Here is a 22372-nt window from a genome sequence, read left to right as displayed (position 1 = left end):
CCCACATGCCGCAGAGTGGCTGGGCCCGTGAGCCATGGCCGCTGAGTCTGCGCATCCGGAGCCTGTGCTCCGCAACGGGAGAGGCCACAACAGTGAGAGGTCCGCGTACCACAAAAAACAAACAAACAAAAAACCATGTGAGATCTTTCTTCCAATGCTGGGAGGCAGTTCTGATGTAGAGGAAATCTTTACGGCTCCCAGAGGACAGAAATATATATGAGTAGTAGCAAGTTCCTATCTAAAAGGAGAAATTTTTGCTTTTTCTTGATATTATAGTAACAGTCTACAATTATTATTATTTTTTTGTGTGTAAAGTTACTTTTGCTTTACCTCTCCCATCATCACATCTACCTTTGTCCCATCAATTTCTGCACATGAAAAAGAAAAGCAAAGTTTAAGCCATGGAAAATGTCAGCTGCTTTCCTACGAAGCTGAATAGTACAGTATCATATAGTCCTGGCCTTTTCCCTAAGATAACAAGAACCCAGAGGGGAAGACTTTTGTGGGAGAGAAAAAGAATGTGTGTGTGTGTGTATGGTGTTAGAGACAGGGAGAGAGAAACTATTATATTCTTAGAAGACACAGAGAAACATTAGCAACATGATTTCTATATATCAGTGTTAACAGTAATCTGTTTGGTATTTGTCATTTTCAACTGGGTCAAACATAAAACTAATAAACTAGAGTTGTAAATTACATATCATAGATTAGACAATCAGTTACAGATTGAGAGAGCATGTCACCTTCACTAGCATTTATTAAACAAATCTCTTAAAAAAACTATAAACAGCAGGTTTATTTTAAAAGATACACAAATTTAAAAACAGTTAAAATCTGGACAGCTTAATAAAATGGAAAAGTTTATTAAATAAACCATATTAGTATGAAAATGTACTTTAAAGGTTAAGATATTTAGGATTCAAAACTTTGACAAGTGCTCAAATCAAAATACAATTTTTTCTGTGAGTTTCTAGACATTGCATAATAAATCTGGGATAATTAATTATAACATTGATCAGTAAAACCCAATTAGAAAGAGTTATACCATAGCAAACAGAAATGAATTACCTCGTCTTCGCCCATAACTCCTTGCTGCATGTAAACAAAGGACAAATTGTAAAATGTCAGAACTAAAAATAAGCCCACATATACAAAAGCTACGTGGGCATCTGGAAATTAGTGCTACTTTGTCTTAAGAGCTACCACAATGTCATCACATAGCATCAGCGTGGTGTTTTAATATTTACAATGCACTCATATATGTATCATCTGAACTGTATAAAAACTGTGAAATTAACAGGAAAAATATAATTTATTCTCATTTGTGTTAAAATTCATGAGTAAGTATTTGTTTCATCTAATCTAATATGTAACACTTTATGGTTAAATAGCATCCCAAATAATTTTCCCAACGAATGGAAATAACATGAATTAAATCCTTGTTTTTCTACTTATTATAGTGATATAGCATATACTGTCCAACTAGTAATTCAGATCTAAATCACTTTATACCAAGCCTTGCATGGAAAAAGTAAATGGAAGACACAGAAGAATGAAAATATATAACAACATTAAATTCATTCTCTGAAGCCTGTAGAGTTTAGATAGAATGTAAAGAAATAAATCCATGTTCAAACTTGCTTAGCTGAAAATGATTAATGATATACTATAGCTAATAATGCTTTCAATCTTTTTGGTACAATTTATAACAGCTAACTAAGCGCTTACGTCTCTACATCTGGAGTAAGAGGGATTCAGATACAAATTATTATTAGTATCATCGAAGAATAGTACATGTGTTAAATATTGTAAAACTATAAAGCAGAAAGCATTTCAACCTATGTTATTAGCAGTTTACATAATTCCTCATGGATAAAAAATACAGCAATTTATTTCTCATAAGAAAGTACCAGCTTGATAAAATTTGCAACTTGTTTTTAAATAACTCATTCCCCCAAATCTGAGTATACAATGAGTATTTCCACTCTGGAATTAACAGTAAACCAAAAATGACTGTCAAAATCAAGATCTTAATTTATGTTCATGGATATTTTTAGGCCTGGGAAAAATTTGATATTGAAAAATTTCAAATCAAAATATATATTAAAAGTTGTCAGAAATGTAGTTTCTCCAAAGGTATAAAACTTAAAGATCAAAGGAAAACATTTCATGTCATTAAATACATTCTATTATAGAGATTTTACAAAATTAAAAAAAAAATTATACTAATAAGGCTTTAATATAAAGAAGTGTGCCTACAAGGTGAGGATACAGCAGTAGTTTCCCTATAATAAAAAGGAGGAAAATCAAACTTGAAAACTCTTAATCATTTATTCTTCAAGAAATAAGTCAATAAATATTAGTCTTTTATATAAAGTAACCCTGCCATTCTACTGTCTTTAGTTATATAATCTGCTGCAGACTTAAACCTGTCCATGACGTCCAGTTACCTCAAAGCCTGGCAGATTTACCTGACCTGTATACTAGTTTATACATAGCTTACCTCTGTGTGTGTTTCTGTATATATAATCTGTATATATATAGATTATATATAGCTTACCTGACCTATATATTAGTTTAGGATGAGGGTAGGGGTGGAACCAGCATTTAGAATTTTGTTGTGTAGGTCTTCTAAAAGTTATATAGGCCTTAAGGAAAACAGAGTTTCAAAGAGATGGAAGTCAACTATGGAAAATCAGACAATAGGAATTATAAAAGGAGCTATCAAGAACAGGCTATAGAAGAATGAATCCCCTGAAGTCTTACTAGTTGTATTAAGCATGGAAACGGTCAATAAGCCCCAAAACACTTCACAGCATGTCTTAGGAGCTGGGCTTCCTGCTTATCCTTAGGCCTGGTCTAATGGCATTAATCCAATATAAATTTGCTTTGGGGAATTTCATTCATAGCTGTAAAGGGTCAAACATTTATAAAGCAAATGAAACTGTTTTAATCAAATTTAAAGTCAAATTATGAATTATGATGAAATAATAATGTGTAACATAATTCATGATCTATTGAGAAAATTAACCACATCATAACCAGTTTATGCTTCTTAGCTGAGGCTACTCAATATTAAAATAGTGAAAATATGCACAAACACTCACAACATCTTAGGTTTCATCTCAGTCCTAGGTTTGAACACATTATTTAGAAAATTTCTCCAACTATCTCATACCTGAGGAATTTTAGAATCCTGTAAAGAGCTATTGTACTTATTTTTTGGACAACTCTCAGATTCCAAGTCTTTACATTACCAAAAATAGAACTGACTGCAGATGAAGCTAAACCATGTGAAACGTTTCCTCTTCCCTGTCACGGAAATAACCAGTCTGCTACCACCACGCTAAGCAGTGGTATGTGTACTCACTTTTTCTACCGATATTTCTATGTGAATTTCAGGGATATGTCCCACTGCAACTGAATCAGAATTATCAGAAATCCTCAGTGAGAAAGAAAAATCATTAAATGTCTAGTATTCATTATGTTTTAATTAAAAGAGACTTCTTAAAACAATATGTTCCTCCCAAACTCATTTAGAATATGATTTAGAAAAAAAGCAAATAATTTGTTGTATAAAACACTGTATTTATAATATTAAATTTCAGTTACATAAATTTATAAAGCCTTAGAAAAAGTGAGGAATTGGCTATTTAACATACATGTGTAAATATATATTATGCATGTGTGTTAAAATATGTATTATACACACACACACATATATATATATACTTCTTTGTTTTAAATAAAGGTAATAAGAACGATGTGAGAAAAGCCTGAAGACCTTTCTTATACAAGGGACTTTACATTTTGGTCCTGGATTACCAATGATCTTATTTAGATTCTAACCCACAGCTACTAAAAAAGAAACAGGATAATTCTAACACTCTCCTTAGGACCTTTGTGCCCTTATATATTGACTCTTAGCTATAGTTTGTGGTACCTGAATTACTGCAGCTGGAGGAAGGGATAGGTAAAACATACCAAATCAGCTGGAAATATTTAAAGGTTAAAGTTCTCTTGGTGTGAAACTAATGACATTCTTATTTTTTTGCTCTAAAAAAAGCCAAAACCAGGGAGAGAATATGCCTCCCAAATCATAATCCTTTTCAATATCCAAAATAAATCTGTTGCTATCTACTTTACTTCCATCAGCATAAAAAATAACTGATTGCATACTCAAGTTTCCTATTTCATAACTTAATACACTTAAAACAATTTCATTACTGAGTAAATTTTCTTAATTAAAAGATACACATAACTTCCTCCCAGAGTAGGGCAAGCTCTTGATTACAAACATGGCTGTCTGTGGCTAATCACAAATTTGTATTTCAAACCAGCTTGCTAATGCCACCCCTTCCCCATACTTCTTGCTCGATCTGTTCTCCTTTTGAAAAATCATATGTACTAATAAAAATTGTAAGCTATTTTCCTTGGGAGACATGTGAAGGGAGTACAGTAATTCCTACAGTAATAGAAAACAAATACTCAAATACATCATTTTGTATTGCTCCTTACTTCTATGGAAAACAAAGTGTTTTTCAAAATTTTGTATTTTGTTTTTTACTATTGATAATTAAAAGTATAAGATTTATACACTTAGAAACATTAAAGCCATCATTCTAACATCAGAGAGTAAATCCTTTGGTTTTTAGACAATCTACCCATTCCTATATAATGTGACTTCCCTAAAGTACTTCTGGATGTTAAATTTGGACTCTTCTACAAAATTTGAATTATTCAATAGTGGCAGTGTCCACTAGTCAATTCAGCTGGATGTCTAACTGAATTGAGGAACATGGTCTGTTCAGAAATAGGAGCCTATTTGCAGTTACATTTCTACGGCATTTTTTATTGTTAAAATTTAAAAAAAAATCTAATAAAACAATTTCATGAGACATACAGGTGTGGGATTATAACTTTTTCTATATCTGAGTAAACAGAGGCTCAGAGTTAAAGGATGTGCCAGGGTAGTTCATAGATTTACCTGTTTTGACCAACTTCCTGACCTTTATTCCAGTCCCTGTTTATCCCTTATAGGAATATTTACATGTTTAGCCATAACGCTAATTAATTAGAAAGGTAGAATCACAAAATCTTTACAATATCTTCATAACTATACTCATATTTATGTATTATTTTTTAATGGACTCAATCAAGCCTAGCACCACTGTAACATCATAGATTTCTGCCAGTTCTGTATTTTTCTAAGGAACGTTCTTAAGCTGTAATAGTCATGTGTTTATTTTAATGTGTATTTGTGCACCATCAAAAATCATCTTAGGTACCACAAGGGGCAAGTGTACCACACTGTAGCAAACACTGCTTGAGAAGTCATTTTACTTTTATTGACTCAAATTTTGTCCCTAAATAGCTTCTTCCAAATGGTTCTAGTTTGGTTTTTTGAAATAACATAAAACAAGCCTTCTTTGTCCACTATACATAACATTCTTCAGTTGAAAATATCAGTTTTGTCTTCTCTTAATTTTATATTCTCCAAACAGATCCAACTCCATCTATTCACAGGACATGACTTTTACTCTTTCAAAGTCATTTTTGTCACTGTTCATCACCCATTGCCACAACAAACTTTGACTTTCAGTAACTGTTCTAAATACTATACATGAATGAATTCACTCACTTCTCACACAATACCCCTGAGGCAGGCAGCATGCTGCCTCTCTTTTACACATGAGGACTCTTGAGTCAAAGGGAAGCTGCCCAAGGTCACACAGCTAGAAATAGCAAACTTGGGTGTAAACCCAGATAGTCTGGCTCCAGAGTCTGTGATGCTAACCATTACGAACTACTGCTAAATCACCACACAAAAGAAATACTGATGTATAATTTATTACCAATATTGATTTTCAAAGTCTGTAATATTAGCTATGCTTGTTGGTTAAGTAATACAACTTCCTTAATCAATTGCCTAATAGTGAGTGAAATCTGTAACAAACTAAAAAGAGCAACAATTTAAAAAGCAGGTCTATGTGTCGAGATGCTATAATTTCTTTAATCAGTCAATAATATTTAATAATAATTTAGTATAGGCAGAGGTTTGGTATTAACATCACTTAATTCTCACTTCTTTCTTCAATAACCTTGATGTCTACAAAAATTATTGAAATCCTTAATATTCAAATACTTTCTTACCCTATAAATATACCCAATTTTCCACTCTTGCTTTCCCTCTTAACCAATGATCCCAAGTGAGTGTCTTTTTTTCCTCTTTGGATCAAATTGCTTCTACTGGCTGAAACACTTTGATGTCCTAGTTTCATTATAATTTTTCTCCCCTAGTCCCTTGCCAGAAGTTCAGAATTTCCAGGATGGCTTACTGTACTGAGTACGTACTATAGCCCTAAAATGGCATTCTGTGAAAAATGCTCACGTAATGAAAAAACAAATTTGTCCACAGATGCAACTCTTGCCTGCCTTAATTTAATATTCTCCAAACAGATCCAATTTCTTCATCTATTCACAGGACATGATTTTTACTCTTTCAAAGTCATTTTGAAAATATGACTTTGAAAATATATATTTAATAAAATATGCTTTTGTCTATTATATTATAAAACACTTTCAACCTAACATCTAGATTATTTATAAAGGCTTTAGACAACTGATAAAGTCAATTCGTTTAACAATTAGTGCAACCAATAAGTATAAGCTGTAAAAATAGTGTGGCTACTAAGCTCTGCTCACACAGAACCAACACATTCTACTGTGATTACGATATACTTCTGAATCATCCTAGTTTAACTATGTATTCAGCAGTCTAAGAACATCTGTGAATGATCTAACAAATTATCTCATACAGTACTTTCCTTTAGATGGATTTTAACAGAATACGTGAAACATATGCAAATTCAAAATTTTCAACTAAATTGCTTTTTTTAGAAGTTAAAATAGAAATGTGAATGATCTTTATTTACCACATAGACTGTTCCAAAAGAAAAGACTTTAAGGAACTCAGGATCAATATATTAAAAATTTATCATTACCTAAAGCTATCATTATTTTATAAATCAAGTCCTGAGAGTAATAAAGATTATGATCTATTTTGTGTTTTGTAAACTCAATTTCAACAGTCTAACTTTTAGTCACAGATTTAGAGTTCAGAGACCAGCTACTTAAATGATATGTTTTTTTAATTCCATGGTAGAAAAAAGAGGTCCTGGAATGTAATTTCTAGTGCCTTTCTGGTCAAAGTCTATGGAAACACCAAAATTCCCTAACTTCATAAATGTGGACTACTAGACCGCTGTAAGGTCTAGCCTGAACATGGCCTCAGCCTAGAGTGCAGTCTGGCCCCATTGTTAACACCTTGACAGTTCTACCTCTAACCATCTTTGAAGATCCTTACTAATAGTTAATCCAGTGCTTAGACTAGGCTGGCATGTGGTGGGTGACTCAATACAGAAGGGTCAAATGTTGAATGAATCAATTTAGCACCTCACTTAACACTTTGCATCTTCAATTTTTCTCTCATTCCAAAATCCTATCTACCCTGACAATCTCCTAGGTAGCCTAGACTTTATTCCTATCTTTTCATCTTTTCTTAATATTAGTTTTTACTTAACATTAGAGTTCACATGGTCTAGCTTTACACTGGCTTTTTTTTCAGCCTTTGTTTTTTCAATTTCATTGCCATGTTTTTTCAACAAAGCTTTAGCTGAAAAAGAAGTGCCAAGCCATTCTAGTAATTAATTATGCATTTTAAAGGAAGTCCTATGCTATCTTTACCATTCCTTCTTCATCCTACTTCCCTCTCCTCAGACCCGCCCTCTGATTTAAAAATACCTTTGTGAAGGATATTTTAATCCTGCATGTCTACTCCCACAGTCATGGATGTGCTAGGTACCGTGACTCTGAATGCAATGTTTGCCCCACGGAAAGAAAACAACTTTAATGAAAGTTTATTCTTTTCCACCAGAATAAAATTCACTGTGTAAACTTTCTAGTTAGAATAAATTAAGTTGGTGTGACTCCCATAATTATAGAATCACCAGTATATTCCTTAGGTGAACATAAACACAAGTACTATAATAAGTAACAAGCTCTATGCACTTTGCAAATATTATCTCATTTAATTTTCACAATGAACCTTTAGACCGTTACTCCCATTTCACAGATGGGAGACTAAGGCTCACGGAAGTTACTTGACCAAGTTAATACAATAAACTGGAAAGCCGATATTCAAACTCAGGACTATCTCCAAAGCCATGATCATTGAATTAAATCATACTGTCACAAATACACTTTAATGACTGCTTTGCCAGTGAGAATACACTCAAACTACTAATTCTGCTTTCTGTACAGGAAGAGTTGTAGCTTTATTTTTATACTGAATACTTATAAAATGATTAACTTGTGTATATGGGGAAGGTTTAGAGAAACATGTATTCATTCATCTTTTTTTATATAAATCAATTGGAAACATAAAATGTTGTTATAAAACTTACCATTTAACATCAACAGATTGTCAGTTCCTGGATGTGGATAGCTCAATCGACCTTTAAAAAGACAGGAAAGGGAAGTTTGAAGATTATGGAACTGTTTGAAAAGCAAAAAAATGGAAGGGGAGTAAGGAGGAGAGATTTATTGAGCACAGTACAGTTCTTAAGGAATAAAAAATTAATGTTTAGCTCAAACTGTATTAACTAAAACTGTCTTTGAAAATTGAAAACAAAAAGAAACAGTTAACTTTAGTTCTTAGAATATAAGAGCACAATGTGATTTGGGAGCAATGCTTATAGAATAAAGCCTATTTGTTTTTTTTAATGTGAAAATGATGTAGGTATCCTAGTCTTTCAAACTTAATATAGGATGTGAAATTTAAAAAAAATATTTTCAAATCTGTTTGTAATTTTTGCTAAAGATCTCTTTTCCCAAAAATGATATTTGAAGGAAAGAAACTTACATTCTTAAATAAAAAAACAAAATATCATAATAAAAAATAAGCCCCCCAAACTTATCACAACTTGCTATTGAATTCAATATGATTTTATCAGTTTCATTTAAAAAAAGAAGTTTAATAAAAACATCTTAGGGCTTCTCTGGTGGCGCAGTGGTTGAGAGTCCGCCTGCCGATGCAGGGGACACGGGTTCATGCCCCGTTCCAGGAAGATCCCACATGCCACGGAGCGGCTGGGCCCGTGAGCCATGGCCGCTGAGCCTGTGCGTCCGGAGCCTGTGCTCCGCAATGGAAGAGGCCACTACAGTGAGAGGCCCACGTACCGCAAAACAAAAAAAAAAACATCTTAAATGCTTTATTACAAATGATATTGGAAATTTAACTTGTTCAAAGTTTATAAATGTCATAAAAATATAAAAAATGAAAATATTAAAGCTGAAGAGCATAGTACTTCTTTTGAGTCATCCTTCATTAGAAGTTTTACATTTACTAAAATGCGGAAGGGACAGTAGCACTACATACTGCTGTGGAAGAGAAAAAAGGTATGCATGAACAAACTGTGGTTTATCCAGCAGTTTTACATCATAACACTTATTTGATTAAATGCCAATAGTGAGAATGATCATTGTTTGTAGTCCATTAAAATACAGGATTTTCCTCTAATGCCTGAATCTCTGATAGTCTATTAGAAAGGTACATTAAAATCCACTAAGAAAACTTCTAAAAATTAAATATCTGTGAGATTGCATTTCAGCAACGTTTAGCACAGCCCTTTAAAAAGACAATATGATAGTGTGTAATGCACTGACACCAGAGCGGGGGGACCGATAAATATCTGAATGGATTTGACATGATTAGTAAGGAGTAGAGATTAACTGCATCTACCCTTACCACTTCAGCAGTACTTTATATGCTAAGCGTCCTTTCCAAAATATCCCATGCAAAACAGATATTTTCTATTGGCTTTTAATTATGAAGCTAAAGAATTTGATTATCTCCAGTGCAAGAGCCAAGTGGCAAAGATAAGCTAATTTTGACATTCAAATAGATAGCTATGTATGTGTGTGTGTGTGTGTATATATATATACACATACACTTATTCATACACACACACTTCATCTGAGCTCTAATTTAACTACACATTTTGTTTTCAGACTCAACATAGTTAAAGTAAATGTTTCTGCCCTTCAAAGGACAATTTACCACCTCTCATTTACTCCTAAGTTTCATGCAGCATGATATTAGTTAACTAAATGACCTCTTAAATAAAGCTGTCATACTCTAAAAAAGCTTATTGTTGTGATACTTTAGTATGGAGTAAGAAATAGAAGAGTATGCACAAAAGGCACAAGACAGAAAGAATTAGGAAGCAGAGCTTTCTTAAACTGGATTTCAACAGCATGTACTTTGTCTGAAGGATCACAGTTTATTTTGGAAATATGCTATTTCTAAACATCTTGTTGCAGCTGACCAAATTTACAGAACAACTTAAAGTCATGAAAAAAATCACTGTTATTTCTTACTAGAGATTGAAAATCAAAATCCCTACAAAAGTGGCAACCTGTATCGCTCTGATCAGTGTAACAAGTTCATATACTTGTATACTGATAGTGCAGGATGCTGAGGATACACACATGAGTGAGATACAGTCTCTGCTTATGATGTGGTAGGAGAGACAGACACAAATATGCAATTTCAATAAACTCTGCCAAGTGTGAAGAGTTATGTACAGTATGCTATATAAAAAAACACAAAGGAGTACTTAACCAAGCCCAGGGATTCAAGTAAGACTTCCAAGAAAAGTAAATTAAGCAAAGCCTTAAGACTAGTTCCACTTCAAAATACTCAACTTTCAATTGCCACATAATTATCTTCTAAAAGGTTCACTGTTCACTTTATTTGTCCCAAGACACAGGTAACAAGATATTTTCATTACTAATAGTTTTTTGACTTCTGGTCTCTAAATGGACTAAAAGGCACACCTTATGTGGAAAGTTCAAAAGACAGATATCTATTTGCAAATGGATATACATCTGTAAATACGTACTAAAATACAATTCTCCAAAGAAGAAAATCTCTCACTATAACTAATGAAATATTCAAAAATGAAATAAGCAAATTTAGACTGTTTTAAAATTACCCAATTACTTTTCCTCTACTGCAGTGAAATACTAATACATCTTTACAAGTCAACTTTCACAGCTGTATTTTACATGGGATAGTATTAATTAAGAACCTGCCAATTGGTAGTAATAACTAACACTGGAGGGCTTATGATGTGCCAGGAGCTTTCTAAATTCTTTACAACCAATTATGTAACCCTCATAATAATCCTGTGAGTTAGGTACTATTATCTTCCCACTTGAAGGTAAACTTTGCCATAAGAGGTTAAATAGCTTGCCCAAGGTTACCTCACTGGCAGGTGGCACTGGCAGAATTCGAATCAGGCAGATTAGCTCCATACTTAGTCACTATCTTATAATGACTTCCTAGCTAATAAAATAACCTGGAGAAAAGTATGCATGGTTGGTTGTAGGGTAAATTCATCCATTAAAAATATTCACAGAATAATTATGTAGCACAATAGCTAACTTATACTTTAATATAGAAAAGAAAAATAGAAAAAAGCCACATTGCTATAAAACCAATTTCTCCCTATTATCTAAGGGCCTGTAGCACAGACCGGTAGTTGTAGACTAACACCTGTTTCTGTCGATACTAGGACACCCAAATGGACAGACACAGGGCTGCCCAGAGTAAGAAAGTAAATTTCCCAGCCTTTCTTGTAGTTAAGTATGCCCATGTGTCTAAGATGTGGCCAACAGGATGTAAAACAAAATTGGTAAGTGAAGTTTCTGGAAGGTATCCTTAAAAGGGAACATCTTCCCCCTTTCTTTTACCTTTTCTCCTGCTTGTCGGAATGCAGAAGCAACGGCTCAACTGAATCAGCTGTCTTAGATCATGAGGCAGAAGCTGGGTGTGAAGGATAGCAGAACAACAAGACAGAAGGACCCTAGATCCATGAAAATCACAGTACTGATTCTAGGAGTGTTATGTTTATGTAAAAGAAAAAAACTTCTATGTTGTTTAAGCTGCTTACGAGTTTTCTGTCATACCAGAAGAAACTAACCTTACAAATAAAGTCCTCTAATAATGAGTTTGGGCAAATTGAATTTTAGGTAACTGGGCTATTATTTATTATTGTGAAAATATGATAAAGTATAATAATTTAATGGTGTTTTTAACATATCTATAAGTAATCGGTATATACTACCTCTTGGTACTTTTTCTTTTACATTAAAATACTATAAAATTTAAAATAAACGATTTTGAAAAATATATATTTATTCTTAGGTGTCAGTGAATAACTAGAGGACCTACAGTCTCAAAAACTGTCTTATTCGTCTATTATGATTTTAATATACATAATACATATATAAAAAGACAATTCATGTTAGCCATTTCAGATGCATATTAGAGCATCAAAAAACACTGAGAAATATGACAACTGCATACAACTTACTAACTATAAAGACAAATTACCAGTTACTAAAATTTTAACAAAGCAGTATTTAAAGACCTTCAATAAGTTAAGTCAATATTATACTATTCACATATATACATTTATTGATATATATCAACATATGAGTTCTTTCTCTAAACTACTTACTACCAATAAAAAGAACTTACCAAATAGTGATAAAATTAAAACATTTCTTATTTCACTTTTTCCTTGGATTTAAACATTCTTTTAAGTTACAGAAATATGAATTGGAAAGGATAAAATGAAGCAATCACTTCCTCAACATCTCTTAATGTTTGTGTATTCTCAAATTTAAAGCCTCTAGTTAACAAGAAGATGTCCATTTGATGAAGTATCATCTTATTTCCTTTCCCAGATACCATACTCTCTTGGTTTTCCTCTATCAGCAGCCACTCCTGAAGTCTGCTTTGCTATGTCCTCTTCCTCTTTTCAACCTTTAAATGCTAAAGCCCCAATGTTCACTCCTTGGACTTCCCTTTCTACACTGCCTCTCTATGTGATATTATCTACTACCAAAACTTCATATGTCATTTCCAAGCAGATGACTGCAACTGCAACTCTCTACCTCAACTCCATATTTCCCCAGATCAGTATTATAGCACTTTTTTCCATTAGTTTGCTCATCCCAAAACCTTGGGTTACCTTTTCTCCTCACTCTGTCTAATCTGTGTATAAATCTGTCAACTGTTCTATTATCAACATACAGATCAACCTGATTGCTCTTCACCAGCTCCTTCACTGTCTGTCTCCCTGGCCCAAGCCATCCCCATCCCTTCAGACTGCCAGAATAACCTGTCTAGTCTCCATTCAGCAGTCTGTGTGATACTTTTAAAACCTAAGTCAGCTCATGTTGTTTTATTGCTTAAAACCCTCCCACACTTAGAATAAATATCTGGCCCCTCATGCTCTACCATTCTAACCACGTTGGCTTCTGCTATTACGTAAACATACTAGGCATATTCCCATTTCAGGATCCGTATTATTTCCTCTCCTTTCTGTTTGAAATGCACTTGCCTAGATATGACAAAAGCTTGCACCTCTCACTTCACTTAGGTCTTTAAGTGATGCTATCACAGACCATCCTGTCTAAAACAGCAGCTTCTTTCTTTCTCTATTCCCTTGACACTATATTTCTTCCTTCATAGCACTGATTCCTGTTGTCTCTATCCTTCATTCAAACAGATGCATAAGGGCAGTACTTTGTCTTTTTTTGTCTTTTTTATTCCCTACTCTAGCATCTAAAACAGAGCTTAGTACATAAAAGACTCAAATATTTATTAAATGGATGAATGAAATAGCTCATTCTGTTATGTGAACCATAAGCTCAATCTAAAGCACAGTACCTAAATATATGTTTGTATTTGGGGGCATGGAAAGGACACTGTCTCAGTGAATGGAAAAAATCACAGAACAAGCTTTTATCAGTTCATTTCTAAACCCCTTAAATATGGGGAGGGGAGGGAAAAAGACAAGTCTTGCTTTTTGCTTTTGCCAAGATTAATTTTTCCCTTCTCCACGACTGTTTTCTTTTTCTTAATGAATACATCCAAAAAATGATCTCCAAAGCCCCAATATTCACAGTTAATTATGCCTCATTATTGATGAGAAAATTGCTGAAGAACAATGCCACACATTCTGCCAACTCCTTTTAATAGGAAAAATAAAAACATTTAAATCACATATTAGAATCATAAAGAGTTTGAGTTAGAACATTAAACCAACTAGTAAGAGAGGCAGTATGGTGTGGTGGTTAAAAGCACAAACTCAAGAGCTATTAAATTCTACCACTTACTAGCACTGGAGCTTAGACAATTATTGTTAGTAAGCCACCACAGTCATCCAACTGTAAATTAAGGGTAAATATCTACCCTTAGTTGTGAGAATTAAATAAGTTAATACATACATGTAGAGTCCTCAGAACAGTGCTTGGCATATAACAAGTGCTCAATAAATGATATGTTACATACTGTATACATATATTAAACACACACCCTCAAATGAAAAATTCTAATACGAAAAATTCCTTTTTATATGCTTTAAATAAAGCAGCGCTCCCACTGGTTTGGTACACTCTTCTCATATTTTTTTCATTATCTACATTTCACCTTTACTTTGAAATCTAATTAGGAAAAAAAATGGTTCATAGGAAGCTTGGTAAAAGCCACTCAGAATGTGGTCATTACCAACCTTGAATAACTCCAATCTCTGCTCAGATCCTACGGGTAGGACAGTCATTCCTGACCTCACTCCCAAATCTCAATGCATGCCTCATAAAAGCCTACGAATAAGATCATACAAATGTAGAAAATACCCTTAGATCCAGATCCCAAGAAAGCAACAGAATCATTCCTTAACTACCTCTAATAAAAGCCATCAATCTACTTTAGTTTCCAGGAAAATTAATCAAGTTAACTAACTCTTAATTCAGGATCTCATCATATTTTTTTCACCTAATAATTATTTATAACTTTTTAAACTTTTATCCAATTAATACCAGAAAATATATTAAGAAACATCAAGGAACACAGAATATCAAAAAGTTTATTTCAAGTAAAGTAGAACCACAAAGAAAGACAAAAAAATACAAAAGGCTAAACCAGTCATTAATCATCTGGTAAGATAATGTATTATCGTAAAATTACTTCAATAAAACTGGTACTAACTGATATATGCAATTAATGTTAAAATCAAGTTGCACTAATGGTCACAAAACTTTAAACTGTAAAAGGGTTTACTAACAAAAATAATATTAAGAATAACAAATGGGCAATCAAACATCATCAGTGGCAGTACAAACTGGCATAAAACTTAAAAATAAGTGGCAGTATACATCTAGAGCCTCAAAAACAAATGTATTAAGTCTATTCTATATATATAAACTCAGAAAGAGCTCACTGAGTTTTATTTAAAAATTGAAATACCTAAATGTCCAACTATAGGGGAATGGTTATACAAACTATTTTACATGTGTGTAAATAATTTTAAAAGTTCTAAACAAATAATGATAAAAAATTATTGTGGAAAAATGTTTAATCATTCAGCCAATAATTTATTGAGCCCCTTCTATTTGCTTGGCACTGAAACAGATGCTGATTAAAAATAAAGCAAAAACAGAAGTGGTCATTGCTCCCATGACACACTATCATGTGAAAAGTTCTATACACTGAAAAAAAAAAAAAACTGACTGAATCAAAAATAAATGAGAAAGGTGCTCAAATTAAAAACAAATATAGTTCCTTAACAATCTTTACCAAAGTAACCTACTATTGACTATAGTGTTAGGGAGGCTTCACTAAGGAGGTAAGTGGACTAGGGGTTACAGAGACTTCCAGCTGAACATGGAGGACTGAACACATGTGCTCATCTCTGCTGCTTTCTGAAACCACTAAAATGACAGCACATTAGAACAAAGGGAATGGGAAGAGATCACAGAAGAATCATATCAACATTTTCAAAAGCTGTGAACATGAATGGGTGAGTGGTAGCTGACTCTGGAGACCAGAAATCATTGAAAGAACTGAAAGCAAAACTGGTGTGTGCCTGGGGAAGATTATCAACAAACAAGCCATTTACTATAGCAGAAACCTGGAAAGGTTCAGAAATAAGAAGCTCTGGTTATCACTGAGAGTAGATATGAGTAGAACTGAAAACAAGAAGGCTGATGATTGCTTGTCAGTTTCTGCATGAACCAGAGAGACACGCAGCCCCTTCTTTGGCTCTTCGAAGAAGGCTAGAAGTAGACAGGCCTACAGCTCCCAGGCAGAAGAATGGAAGACATACATCCAGGTTCATTCCACAGACCAAAAGAAAAGACATGAATACAAACATTGTAATAGTTCCATGATTGACTTACAGTAATGCTCGCTAGATTATAAGCCCTAATTACATACACAGTTTCCAATCACCATTTCTGTCTTATCTTTAAAAATGAATGGACAACCCTCAGAATGGGAGAAAATATTTGCAAATGAAGCAACTGACAGAGGATTAATCTCTAAAATTTATAAGCAGCTCATGCAGCTCAGTAACAAAAAACCACAACCCAATCCAAAAATGGGCAGAAGACCTAAACAGACGTTTCTCCAAAGAAGATATACAGATTGCCAACAAACACATGAAAGAATGCTCAACATCATTAATCATTAGAGAAATGCAAATCAAAACTACAATGAGATATCATCTCACACCGGTCAGAATGGCCATCATCAAAAAATCTAGAAACGATAAATGCTGGAGAGGGTGTGGAGAAAAGGGAACCCTCTTGCACTGCTGGTGGGAATGTAAATTGATACAACCATTGTGGAGAACAGTATGGAGGTTCCTTAAAAAACTACAAATAGAACTACCATATGACCCAGCAATCCCACTACTGGGCATATACCCTGAGAAAACCAAAATTCAAAAAGAGTCATGTACCAAAATGTTCATTGCAGCTCTATTTACAATAGCTGGGAGATGGAAACAACCTAAGTGTCCATTATTGGATGAATGAATAAAGAAGATGTGGCACATATATACAATGGAATATTACTCAGCCATAAAAAGAAATGAAATTGAGCTATTTGTATTGAGGTGGATAGACCTAGAGTCTGTCATACAGAGTGAAGTAAGTCAGAAAGAGAAAGACAAATACCGTATGCTAACACATATATATGGAATTTAAGAAAAAAAATGTCATGAAGAACCTAGGGGTAAGACAGGAATAAAGACAGAGACCTACTAGAGAATGGACTTGAGGATACGGGGAGGGGGAAGGGTAAGCTGTGACAAAGCGAGAGAGAGGCATGGACATATATACACTACCAAACGTAAGGTAGATAGCTAGTGGGAAGCAGCCGCATAGCACAGGGAAATCAGCTCGGTGCTTTGTGACCGCCTGGAGGGGTGGGATAGGGAGGGTGGGAGGGAGGGAGATGCAAGAGAGAAGAGATATGGGAACATATGTATATGTATAACTGATTCACTTTGTTATAAAGCAGAAACTAACACACCATTGTAAAGCAATTATACTCCAATAAAGATGTAAAAAAAAAAAAAAATGAATGGACAGCAAAGGATCATGAAATATTTGACGACAGCCTCCAGCATGAGAAAACAAACAAATAGAAAAGAGGAACTTAAAAGAAGCATAGACAATACAAGGAAATGGAAAAATAATCTTCAAAAGTATAATACAGTGTTTAAAGATAAATACTCCAGAGAAATAAGATCAAAGAATAAAAATAGGAACGTTTTCAGAATTTTTTAAAGAGGGTCTTAAAAGTTGTTCAGAGAAAAATTTTAAAATAAAAAAATCGTTAGAAGGGTTGAAAATAAGAGATGAGGAAACCTTTCCAAAAGCAAAACAACAGATAAAGCAATGGAAATTAGAAAAGCAAATGATGCGTATAGGAGGCTTAATATTTCAAGAACAGGAATTTCAGAAAGAGGTAACATAAAAAATAGAAGGGAAGAAATTATCAAAGAAATATGGTAAATTTCTAAGAACTGAAGGAAATTAATCTCTTAAATAGGATGGCTCAATGAATGTACAGTACAATAAATAAAACAATGAAATGGAAGGAAGGAAGGAAAGATGGAAGAAAGGAAAGAAGACAAGGGAAGAAGACAGGTAGGTAAATCCTTCCCCACCACCATACATTGGAAGACCCGCATTCATTATTACAAAATTTCAGAACCACAGGCATGAAAATATTCTAAAAGCTTCCAGTAAAAAAAGCAAAAATTTAAAAACAGAAAATAAGACAATCAATCAATCATACAAATGAACAGGTTTTATAATGGTATTATATTTACAGTAGCCCTGGAAGTAATGAAGCATTGCTTTCAATATTCTAAATTACTAATATATAATTCCATACCAGCCTATCATCTTATGTAGGTAGAATAAACATGTTTTCGTACATACAAGTCTCAAAATTTATATCCCGTCTGAAGGAAGGTTCTGTAAGACAGGCCCAATAAAACAAATGCATAAACCATTAAGAAAGCACATGGAGATCAGGACATGAATTCCCAAGGAAAAAGGAATTCCTGGGATTAGGGAAGTCCCAAAATGACAGTTACAGTGGGCTACAAGGATACCTACAACAGCAGGAAAAAAAAAAACAATCTAAATGACTATTTGATGTTTTTACATGTATTAAGAGAAGCTTCTGTGTTCTATAAATATATTTTGGGATGAATTAGTGACTAGTACTTAGAAAACTAACCAAACAAACCAAAAGAGACATGATTAATTCCAGGAAAAAGAAAGTTATATGAAAAAGAAAATGTTATAGTACAAAACATATGAAGTGCACCTATGAATAATATCTGTATTATCATAGTAAATATACCCTCTAATTTAAACAAAAGTGGTCCTAAAATAATTTTGAGAGGACAGAGCAGGGAAAATGTTGGGGTATGGGTAAGTTAAAGTAGATAGTCAAAAGATAATACCTAAAATGTAGGAAATATAAAGCATACACTACTTAATATTTACAAATAATTACATGAAGAATTGGTAAAATAAAGTTGAAAGTGGCTACATCTAGGAAACAGGAATCAGAAGTAAACAGAGAAGAATGAGGGAAAAGATTTCTATTTTTAGCTCTGTAAGTCTTATGGCACTATTTCACTTTTTAATCTATGTACATATATTTTTCTTAACTAACTTTTTAAAAGCTAACCCGGTTGGAGGGAAGGTAAACATTGGAATATCTCAAATATCTTATGCTTATATATTTAAAGAGAAAAGACTAGAAAAATGTTACACCAAAAATATCAAACGTGGTTATTTTAGCTTGTGGAACTATTGATGATTTCAAAACTTTTGTTTTCCGAGTTTTTCCAAATTTCTTTTAATGAATACATACTACTCTTTGTAATAAGAAAAACATTTTCAAAAGGATAAAGTCCTATACTCTGGAGAAAAAGCCTTCATTAGAGATTCTCAGATCCTTTTCAAATACCATAAGCAGCTAAAATTCATAGGCCTAGTTATCCCATATACTTGCTTTTATCACTGCAAGTTCTATATAGAAAGTATTCTTGTTTTTATTTTCAATTTAAAAATAAGAGTTAGAAGCCCATGTTTAAAGTTCTAAGAAAGATGCTTTGTGTGAATAACAAGCTTTTAATGAACACATATATTCCCTGAATAAATGTGATTTTTAAGAAAATTCACTGTCATTTCTGTGTGATGGGTTTAAGTTTTTAAAAAAGGAACTGCAGTCTGATGTAACTCAGATCATTTAGTTGAATATTCAAAGATGCTTGGAAGAAATAACAACTATACTCTAAATTTAATAATATTTTTGCTAATTAAGACACATATCTAAAAAGAAATAAAAATTTAAGATCTCTATCCATGATACCATATTTCAAATAAGTCTTCTGAAACAAGAACTTTTACAGCCACACTTTCAAAATTTCCTTTTCAATCTGCAGGCATTACGACAGAAGGTAAACTCTTGTAAATCGTACTTTCCTTAAGATGAACTAAATTCTGAGTAGCTGGGGGTAAAGGTATCAGGTATGTCACAACAGTGATATCTCTTAAAGTCAGAATACATATAATAAAATGTATATGGCTTCTATATAAATATAATTTATTCCAAAGATAATGATTTTTTTCTCTTTATCAAAGGCCAGTGATCTACAGGAAAAAGAAAAAAAAATCAATGAAGTAAAGGGAAAAGAATATGTAAATTCTACTTACTCCTTTTTAAAACAAAAGGAAACATTTTATTGAAAAACTGAAAGCATGTATAGCAATTCATCCTTAATTATCTTTTTTTGAAGACATTCTAATGAAATGATTTTTGTTGTATACTTTTTTTGGCACTTGTGAAAATTTTGACTCAGGAACCACAAGTGGCTGAGGAAAAGCAAAACTGGTTCTGAGAAATGCATGCCTCTCTCTGTCAGAGTGAATAAGCTAGGGCAGTTTAAGAGGAGCCATGTAACTACTTTGGCATGGATATTATTGGTATCAGTTTTATTTTTCACTCTGATGTATTTTAATAAATTCCACTAAAATTTTAAAAATTCTTCATAGATCTCCTTGATCTTGTTCTCCTATACGAGAGTTTCTCAAAGTGTACTCGTTACATAGTCTGCAATGCACAATCTCTAGGAGCAGGGCCCTGAAACCTGCCCATTAAACATGTTCTCCAAGTTTGAGAACCTCTGTCCAGCTTAGAAGTTCTTAAGTTCAAAATGTAAGTTCTCACACCAGACTTTTAGAAATTTATACAAGTTATTTTGTGGCTCTGTATTTCAATTTTATACTAAGGCAGGCAAAGGGAATCAGAGGGAAAAGAGAACTGTCTTCTTCGAAGAAATGCAGCAAGAATTTACTTGGTACTACCAGGACCACTTAGCACCTTATAGAAGTCATTCCTTATTTTCTCAGGGGTTATTTTCCTTAAAATAAGCAGAGAGTTTTACTTCAGGAGTCTTAGAATAGGAGTTTAGCAGTCAAGTAATAAAAATGATGCTAGATATATAAAAACACATAATAAATAAAAACATTTTAAAGGCATCCACTTCTAAAATATGTTGGTATTGTAAAATCACGCTCTAAATCCTTTTTCCTGAATTCCCCTGAATTGTTCAGGGAACATTAGTAAAGGCATTGTGACTTGCTGAGACAGATCCTCCTAAGATTGTTATATAAGCTACATTTCTTCCTACTGTTCTCAAATGATCTTTTATGCGCTTAAATTAATTTTGTTCTCCCTTATGCTTTGGAGGAGGGGGTAAGCAATTCTTGGTAAAAATGCTTACACAGTAAGACCTTTTTTGTAAATTGCTGAGGGCAGAGAGGGAAGAGAGATTAACAATAATCGCTGTCTTGTTCTTTTGTTTAAAGGGGAATGCACTGACCCACACATACATAAAAAGATCACAGATTATTTAAAATAGGTATGCAAACACAAAACTGCAGAATCACAGAACTGCACTTGGCAAAGCATGATTTACTTTAACCATTAAAAGAGTCATATTTGTCCTTTCTTTGAAAAGGAAAATATTTGTCAAAAATCAAGACAGTCATCAGAAAATAGGAGGTTCATGGTGAGAAACCACTGCAGAATAAATAAAACAGATCAGTCAGTGCCACTCGTACTAAGGAAAGTATAAAACAGTGTGTTACTGTTCACAGTACAGAGGAAAAGGCAGCAGCCCCCCCTCCCCCCCACCCTTGGACTGGCTGAGCGGTGTTATACCCAGCCAGCATCAGGAAGCCCTGAACAATCTATGCCAGGACCAGTCTGCTTTCAGTTCCTCAGTTGTGATGAGCTCTTAAATACAACCTGGTCCCTTTGTCTAGGTGATACTTTCCCCCCCGATATTTTTTCAGCTTTGTGCTGCTCAGGTTTCAGGTCTCAGCTTTCTTTACTCCATAGCTACGTTAGGTACCTCCGCTTATTACCTCCTTGAACACTTTATAACCTCTCTCTATACTATTTCTAACACTTGTAGCTATATCCATACATAATCTGCATGTATTGCATGTATACATGTTATATTAGTATATTCTATGTATCTATGTATATTACACATATAAGGTCTCTCTTTCCCCCTTAGGCTGTACATTCCACAAGAACAGAGACCATGTTTGTTTCACATAATGCACAGCAGGGTCTTGGACACTGCATGGTACAAAAGTAGAATAAAAGGAACAAAAGTGGAATAAAATACATTCAGAGCCCCATCTTTGGTTGCCATCACTTCACATCTTTAGAGCCTCGATAAGACCCTTCCACCTGCTATGCTAGACTATAAAGACCTTAACATTAAACAATGACCTACTGACTTGTAAAAACCATCAGGCTTGCATTCTGGGCTTAAGTGGGGGTGGGAGGGTCCTTCTGTTAGTATAATTAGTCAGTTATCAGTCATGTCAGTAACCTGCCATATACTTT

General features: G+C 33.6%; 1 protein-coding gene across 1 annotated transcript in view; it reads right to left on the bottom strand.

The window, feature by feature from the left end:
* Positions 1-22372, bottom strand: part of CPEB2 (cytoplasmic polyadenylation element binding protein 2) — a 64122-nt gene that overhangs the window by 24178 nt on the left and 17572 nt on the right. The window contains 2 exon segments of the mRNA XM_032632640.1: positions 1069-1092; positions 8466-8516. Coding sequence (XP_032488531.1) covers positions 1069-1092; positions 8466-8516 — 75 coding nt within the window.

This window comes from Phocoena sinus, chromosome 5 (genome assembly GCF_008692025.1).
Source record: "Phocoena sinus isolate mPhoSin1 chromosome 5, mPhoSin1.pri, whole genome shotgun sequence".
NCBI classification, from domain to species: domain Eukaryota; kingdom Metazoa; phylum Chordata; class Mammalia; order Artiodactyla; family Phocoenidae; genus Phocoena; species Phocoena sinus.
This window is presented reverse-complemented; position numbering and strand designations above follow the sequence as displayed.